Raw genomic sequence first — 8,314 nt, forward strand, 5'->3', positions numbered from 1 at the left:
CATGAGTTCTCTCTCTGTCTAGACAACCAGATCACGGAGTGTGGAAGACACAGGCTTGGTCACACAGGTAAGCCGCACCTGAGTCCAGTGGCCACCCAGGACTTGCCCTAGGGGCAGAGGGAGACGGCGCCATGACGTGCTCTCTCCATGCGTGACACCTCCCCCCACCTTCCCCTAAGTCCACGGGTTACTCAAGCGTCACACGGATTCGCCACAGTTCTGCTCATGTTCCTATGCTGTGAATACTGGGGTGTTTTGTTTTGTTTTGTTTTGTTTGTAAGAAGCCATGTATAATTTTCATTATTTGAGTCCTCCTAAATCTTCCATACTCCACATCCATTTTTTTACCACTGTTTTAGCATGAAATTTCGAGCACAGTAATTTACCTACATATACTTCTAAGCCGAAAACATACAATAGAAAACAAATATATGCAGACACACCTGCAAGAGAGACATATATGCATATTTCTTGTATCCTCAGTATTTGCTACTCTAAAATCCAACTTGCTGCTTGGTGGACAGCAGTCCACACCCTCTTCCCACACAGGGAGCGAACGGGACTGGCCTCGCGGGCTCCTCCCTGTGGGCACGCCCCCGGCGCACTCCGAGTCTCACCTGGGCGGCTGTAGGTGGTGAGGTTGCCGTCACTGTTCCCGGTGCCGGCCGTGCAGCAGCTGATGGCGCAGTCGTTGTGGTTGTTGCCGGTGTTGGGCCACGTGTCCGCCAGCCAGGGCTGCGCCGCGGGCTCACCGATGTTCAGGAGCCCCGGCCTGTGGGGGGCGCACAAAAGCAAGCGTGTGGGCCTACCTGGCACCGCCGAGTCACGGCCGCGCCCCCCGCCCCTTCTCACGTGCAGTGGGGGGAACAGCCGCCTGAGATGACTGACAGCCCTTTGGCTTTGCTGCCGAGGCCACGGTGCTATCGGGGCTGGCCTGGGCCTCCGTTTACACAGCCATGACCCCGTCACCTGGCAGGGCTGTGCTTTAGACCTAAACTTGCACCGCCTGCCACGTGCCACGCCGCCTTTCGTCACAATGATTACAAGTCAAACGTGGAGTCTGAAAATATGGAAACGTACGGGTTGGAGTCTTTTAGTGGTTGGAAGAACACCTGAGTTGGGATGGGGTGCACTTCTCCAAGTACAAAAACCATGACTCTTCTTACAGAATCATTGAAAAACGGAACAAGCTCCTTTCCTTAGACAATGGCTTCTTCCAGTGAAACACACCGGCACCTTTCTCTCCAAAGCCATGTCTCAGGCGCAGGGAGCCGGGCTCTGTGACATTCTGCACGGTGCCCCCTTCACGTGTCAGTGCACAGTTATGGGGGCTGGTCAACATACGCTGATGGCAACCATGTAAGATGGATGAATCCTTGCATAAACAAAGGCAAGCGAACGAACCAAATCTGGTAAAACAAAGATGTCCCTGCTATTGTGAACAATGCCAGTAACTGTCTGGGGACGGGGAGACACCCTTTATCAACAAGGGTGCCTGAACGAAGCATATTTGTATACCTAACCCTTAACTGTACCCCACAATATCAAAATAAAAAGCATTGATATATATAAAAAAAAAGATGTCCCCTCAAGGGATCCCCACTGCTGGTGGTTTCTTGGCAGAGCTGACGTTAACCCCCCTTCACAGCGTGCTAGGCACTCAGACTTCATGGGCAGGTGCTGACGGGAGCCTCGAACCCTGGTCCAAGGCCTCGAACGGGTATCCTCCATATCCCACCCCACTGCTGACGCCAGGCGACAATCCGCAGGAGTGCCGAGGACGCACTGGGCCGTGCGACCACGACCACCCGGCCGCACCACAGCCCGCATGGACTTCCTGGTGGCCTCACTTTCCACGTCAGGGGACAGTCAGAGTGTCTTGTCTGCCGGGAGGCAGGGGTCTGGCGTCTCCCTTCCGTGGGTCTAACTGTCCGATGCAGGCAGGCAGCCGGATGCTTACCACCCAGGGGACAGCTCCCGGGAAACAACTCACGACACGGAGAACGTGAACTCGCGAGTCATGTCTTTACGTGCATGCATGTGCATGGGTACTGGTGTACTAAAAACATGTGCTCTTTGCTTCCAGGGCATGGGGCGCTGTTCCGAGTCCCATACACATCTGCGTGCACAACACAACCACAACACTGTTAGGAGATGGCGACTGTGATGATCCGGGCTAGACGCCCGAGGGAGGCGTGGAAGCTCGTGCGCGGGCATATGGAGCCAGTGGGCAGCAGGGCTGGGATTCAGACCCAAGCGGGCCAGCCCACGTCCACACTCTGACCCAGGGTGCTGCGAACACACTGGCTGCCGTGCTGAAGCATCCCAACGCGTCGAACATTCTTAACGAGAGGACGCTTGGGAAGCACATCTGAGGTCTTGTGATTCAGGCAAGGCTGTCAAAACCAAGCCAACTTGCTATCGATGCTGCTGGTAACAGCATGCTTTGAAGAGCAGTGTCGCTAAACTGCTGGAATGTCACCATTTACACACAAGTTGTAACTCGGACAGCTGGACCCTGGGAAGCGGGTATTGACAGAAATTCCGCACATGGTCCCCTCCAGCCCTCCGGCTTCGTCTTCCCTTGGACTTAGGGGAGGCACGTTACTGCCTTAGAAGTGAGGAGAAGGAAAACTCCCCCCGGACACTGTGGGGACGGCATGGCTGCTTGAGTTTGGGTCAAGAGGAAACCTTCCCCAGCCTCCCTTACGTGTTCCGAGAGGAAGAGACAGCAGTGCCACACCACTAGGACTCCCTGTGAGGGACTTCCCCGGTGAGCGCTTCCACGCCGTCCCGGCCTGAGAGAGGCGTGCGCGTGAACAGGGGTCGAGCAGGCGGCCCCAGGCTTTCTGTTTAGACTGAGTCTGCCCTGCTCCTTCCTCAAGGTAGAGGGTGAGCACGGCTATCCCACGGAAAACGGAAAAGGCCCCACGCGCATCAGAGGCCTCGGGGGATGTCACGGCCCTCCAAGGCGGGGGCTGGCATCTTCCCCCACGAGCGAGCGCCCGGCCACCTTCGCACAGAGGCCTGACGGGAGGCAGAGGCAGAACCCGGTGGCTGTGGTGAGGGCATGTTCCTGCAACAGCACGCTGCGACACTTAAGGGGACAGACTGTGTCACGAAGGCAAGGGCGGGAGCACGTCAGTGGCAGCAGGCAACGGCCTCTGCCTCCCTCTGCCCAACCGTTGCGGTCCGCACCCGAGGAAGCCCCCGAGCCGCCGCCGAAACACCACGGAGCGCAGCGCGGGAAGGGAGCGGGGCACCGGCCGAGGGCTCTGGCCCCGAGGCTGAGGGCGAGCAAGCGGCAGGGCAGGCACGGGCCGAGGACGGCTGAGCTTGAAGGAGAAGCGGGGCTGGAGCAGCCGCCGCCCGCCGGCGTCGTGGTCTTGGCCTTCTGGCCACGGGAGCCCAACGCCCCAGTTGCCTCTGCTTTTCCCTGTGTATGTCACGGCTTGGGCACCAAGGGTTTTCTGGAAGGGGCGATGGGCACATCCGAGGTGAGGAAGACCAGCGAACAGGCCGGCCACGTCCTGCTCCGTGATCCCCGGCTGCCTGGACACGCCGGCGCCACAAGCCGGCCGCAGGGCGCGTCTGCCTCCTGGAACCAGCTCCATTTGCAGCTGCCAGAGAGTTCCAGACAATCTGCTTCGCCAGGGGAAAAATCCAGTCCCGGGAGTTTTCCCTTAGTCACCGAGGACTAAACGCCAGTCTCCTGACATTCATTTCTTCGACAGCTCACTCATTCTTTCCTTGGTTGCTGACTGATGACGTCTTCCCAAGACCAACCGCACAGGTAGCTTCTCGACGGCACTGACCAACTTCGCCAGGCCGCTCTTCCCGCGAGGACATCCTGCCGTTGCCACACGAGCCACGTGCCCGGCGTCCTCCCACGTCCCCCAGCCCATCGCCCGACGCTCAGGGCTGGTCGACTTCTCAGGGGCGGGGCGGGCCGGGAGGCAGCGCGGGCGACACCGCCAAGGCCGGGCGGGCCAGGGACAGGAGGGCCTGACGCCCTCCCCGATGGACCACCACATGCACTCACACGCACATGCTCACACAACCACACACGCCCCCATGTATGCTGAGGTACTCACCCTTGCATACATGCATACACCCCCCCACACAAATGCATACATATTCACACCCACACTCACACAGGCACACATGCTCAGCCACATAAACACACACTCACACAAATGTTCACACATGCATGATCACGTATACACTCATACACACACATTCACACACATGCTGTCATACACTCACACACATTTACACATGCTGACACACATGTTTACATGCATTCACACACCGCACACATGCTTGTTCATACACAGACATGCACGGACATGTGCCCTCACACATTGTCACACACACGGTCACATGCAGACACATGCTTACACACCCAGACTCATGTTCACACATTCACATGCATGCTCAGACACACATACAAACACACATGCTCACCCTCACACATGCTCACGTCCACACACATGCTAACACTCATTTCCACACATGTTCAAACATGTTTATACACACACTCATACACACACGGTCACACACACATTCACACATGCTCACGCTCACACCTACACAGGGCTCTCTCCAAGGTGGCTGCCTCTCCCAACCTGCTTGCTTCCCACGGCCCACGCCACCGAGGTCCAAGGCCCATTGTGTCTCTCCTGCCGCCATGCCCGGCCCGCAGGTAGGAGCATGTCCACGCTGCCTGGATGGAGCTGCATCCGAAGAACTGACCCAGTGCCAGCCGCGGTTGGTGCGTGACACAGGGAGCAACGAGTGAACTTGAAACTGTGTGACGGTCATTCTGGCTGTGACTCCAGGCGGCAGCCTGCACGGCTTTCAGCACCTTCCGGCATTGCATGGGGGAAGCAACCACCGTCCGGCAGTGCTCGCAGTCCTCGCTTCACCGCCAGGGAACTGCACCAGTCTGTGACCACGTGAGCTTCCCCGCGGGCGGGGAGGGAGTGCTGTGGCTCTCCGTCCTGCCACGCACACTGGCACACGCCACCCACACACACTGCTGTCGGGCCGTGTAACTCGGGGCCTATCCAGGTGCACACCCTCACAAGAGGAAATGGCACGTGTTCAGCGTGTGCACGTGTGTGCGAGTGGGTGCACACACGGACATTTACAGCTGCAAGTCGGAAGGCATGCAAGAGAGTGGGAAGCACACTCGAGGACTGATGTCAAGGCTGAACTCCTGTCCTGAGTGCCACACGTGACAGACGGTGACACGACCAGTTATCCAGACCACCCCGTGAGGAATCATCTTTCACCAGAGGCTGCCCATGGTAGCCCGGGCTGAGACTTAGATGCCCGAGTCGAGCCTGTGATGCCCAGGTAGAGCCTTGGATCACGTATTCACATGAAGCCCGCCCAGTAACCCCGGGTCAAGCCCTGGGTCACGTATTCCCCACGAAGACCTTCCAGTAACCCCCAGGTTGAGTCCTCGGTGGCACATCCCCATGAAGACCTGCCAGCAATACCTGGGTCAAGTCTTGGGTCATGTATCCCCAAAAAGACCTCCCAACCACACCAGGGCCGAGCCCTGGGTCATGTATCCCCATGAAGACACCCCAGCAACCCCTAGGTTTAGCTCTGGGTCACGTATCCACATTCGACCACCCGGGAGAGCTCCTGGTCACGCATCCTCATGAAGACCTCCCGGCATCTGCGTCTTCCGGGGTGGCAGGTTCTCATGGGTGTGAAAATGGGAGTCAGCCGTGCCCAGGAGAGGCGTTATCAGCGTTTGCTGACAAACGCCGCCACGTCGACAAGGCGCTCGAGGATACTCTGAACACTCCACGTGAGGCTACACTCCTGGCTTTCCATCAGGCTAGACGTTCTTAGGAGTCAGGCATGTGACGCCCAGTGGCAACCACTTCACCCATGGATAGAGGAAGCATCTGAGAAGCTCTTGGAATTAAAACGATCACATGGCTTTGGGCAGACATTTTTTGTTTTCATCCCTTAAGCTAGATGTCACTGTTTTTGAGGGAAGAAAAAATGTCGCCTTATTGTGGAAAATCCTGAAGCTGGGCTCATGCAGCTTGCACCTTATTTCAGCCCCGAGCTGCCTGTCAGAGCGATTTGCGATTTCTCTGTGAATACGTTGAAGTTCACCCAATAGAACTGCCAAAAAAAGTCATAAATACAGAACTGAGGTTCGTTTTAAGAGGGAAGATCTCTTTGCTCATGGCTCCAAGATGCTTCCTCTACCGCTGCACGTTTCCTGCCAACGGAGACGGGCACCGTGTTGAACTCATAACAGGAACAAGAAGTCACAGCCTGCCACTCTCGGGCAACTGCTGGCTTCAGCAGGTTTCAGACGAACCCTTTTGCTCTGACTGTCTCTGCTAACTAGCTGGGCTTCCTGATCTTCATAAATGCCGCCGCTTAATCCCTCCAACACCCTTTCATCATCTGCGGCGGCAGGAGGTCTGGGGTTCTCGGGCCAAGCCCGCCCTCTGGCGGTCGCTGGCTGAGCTGCACCCACTCCAGCCAAGGGCTTTTGTGTGCATGGTTGGGGGGGGGCGGGACTTCAGGGATTTAGACAAATCTCACCCGCAAGTGACACCCTTGAAGCAAAGAGGGAGACAAGAGGAAACATCTGGAATTCCCTTTAGGATTCGCAAAACACGCGAGATAATTACCTCCCTCCGCTGCTCACAGCTTCGCCGCCTCTCTGGTACGTTACTACAATGTGACCGAAAAGAAAAGAACGGTTAACAGACAGGTTTATACAGCACAAGAAATTACAGTCAGAGCATCCTTCTAAAAGGCGATTCCCTCTCTCTTCCTACCTAGAGGTATTCTCAACACTCACAGGATGTCGCACATTTTCGGATTCCACTGGCGAGGTTTCTAAAGATCGTACCGGGTTAAACGTGCCTCCCACTCATCGCCCTAACGTCCTACCGAGGCTGGGATCAGGCAAAAGCACGTCAGGCCACTCATCCAGGTGCCTGTGCCCATCTGCACACTGGCATTCCCACAGGCGGCTATTTTGAGTTTATTAGCACATGTCCACTTGATGATCTAATCTTAAGTTTAGGGAAAAAAATCTTACTCGATTATTCTCAAAGAAGTACGAGCACCAGTGAGACAAAGGTGAATTTTAACATAAACCTTTCTGCACACCAAGATGTTCGCCAAGTTGCGACTATCAATTAATACAACCTATATTTTTTTAAATTGCGGCTGTGGAAACCCTTATTATATTTTCATCAAACATGGCTATAGAATGACTATATATTTTAATGCACCTGAAAGCATTCTCAGCCTGATGAACTTGGGGAATAAAGTTTACCCACAACAGAAAAAGGTTTGCACACAGTAAGGCAAGGGTTTAAGAAGATTAGCTTTTTTGTAAATACAGGCACGTCTTCTAAGAAGAAATGTGTTTTCAAAAGCTGCCAAATTCTGCGACTTAGAAGAACTCCAAGCTGGAAGCGTGTTGGAGCGAGATAGCTGCTCCCAGCACGACAATGACCACTGGCGGGATTAAGACAGGGAGGCACGAGACAGGCCACCTCCCTCTGGTGGGCACGGCAGGAGGCCCAGAAAGGACCGGACAGAACAGGAGGTGGGCGCGGGCTCTTGGACAGAGCAAGGCTCTGGCCTACGCACGGCGGGGGCTTCTGGTTCCCTTCCACAGCACCGACTCCAGGGCTGAGCGCTCCTGGGAGACGTGACTGACGGAAAACTGGGAGGAAAGCTCAAGGGAGGGAAAGCGCCTGGCAAGGTGCACTCAGGACAAGCGCGTTAGCAGCTCAAGCATGCAGGGGTGAGAGCGGACACGGGGGGCGGGTAGCAGGGGGGAGGCTGAGCCATGCACTCGTGGTGAAGCGGCGCCTGCGTCGTGAGCGTGGGCACGGGGAGGCCAGCAGGGGGAGGCCCAGCCGTGTGCTGGCGGTGAGGCAGCGCCAGGCGGAGTCAGCGAGGACACCGGTCCCGCGAGTCCTTCCCACCTCGCCGCGGAGCGCAGCACAGACGGGGGAGGCGTGCCAAGCCAGCGGGGGCAGCGCATATGTACCTGTCGGCGTGAAGGTGAAGGACGGGACTGCAATCGAAACAGAACAGAGACGGTCAGTAGGCGGCAGAGGGACACGTCACGTCAGCGCAAACCAGGCAGGCGCCGAGCGCGCAGCACGGGTCTTGAGGCCAGCCGCACCGACACCGTGCTGTCAAGGGCCCGGCCACGGGGGACCCCACCTGGCGGACACAGCTCACGGCCGCACACAGGTCCCGCTACCCACCACCTCCACACCCCGGGGGGGGGGGGGGCCCCCCC

General features: G+C 56.9%; 1 protein-coding gene across 1 annotated transcript in view; it reads right to left on the minus strand.

Annotated features, from left to right (window-relative positions):
• ROBO1 (roundabout guidance receptor 1) overlaps positions 1-8,314 on the minus strand; it is a 145,242-nt gene that overhangs the window by 37,526 nt on the left and 99,402 nt on the right. Inside the window, exons 23-25 of the mRNA XM_021718761.1 lie at positions 8,057-8,083; positions 6,675-6,717; positions 618-772 (exon numbers count right to left, since the gene is read on the minus strand). Coding sequence (XP_021574436.1) covers positions 618-772; positions 6,675-6,717; positions 8,057-8,083 — 225 coding nt within the window. The remainder of the gene's footprint in view (positions 1-617; positions 773-6,674; positions 6,718-8,056; positions 8,084-8,314) is intronic.

This window comes from Carlito syrichta, unplaced genomic scaffold, assembly GCF_000164805.1.
Source record: "Carlito syrichta isolate Samal-C Ts95f unplaced genomic scaffold, Tarsius_syrichta-2.0.1 Scaffold313410, whole genome shotgun sequence".
In the NCBI taxonomy this organism is placed as follows: Eukaryota; Metazoa; Chordata; class Mammalia; order Primates; family Tarsiidae; genus Carlito; species Carlito syrichta.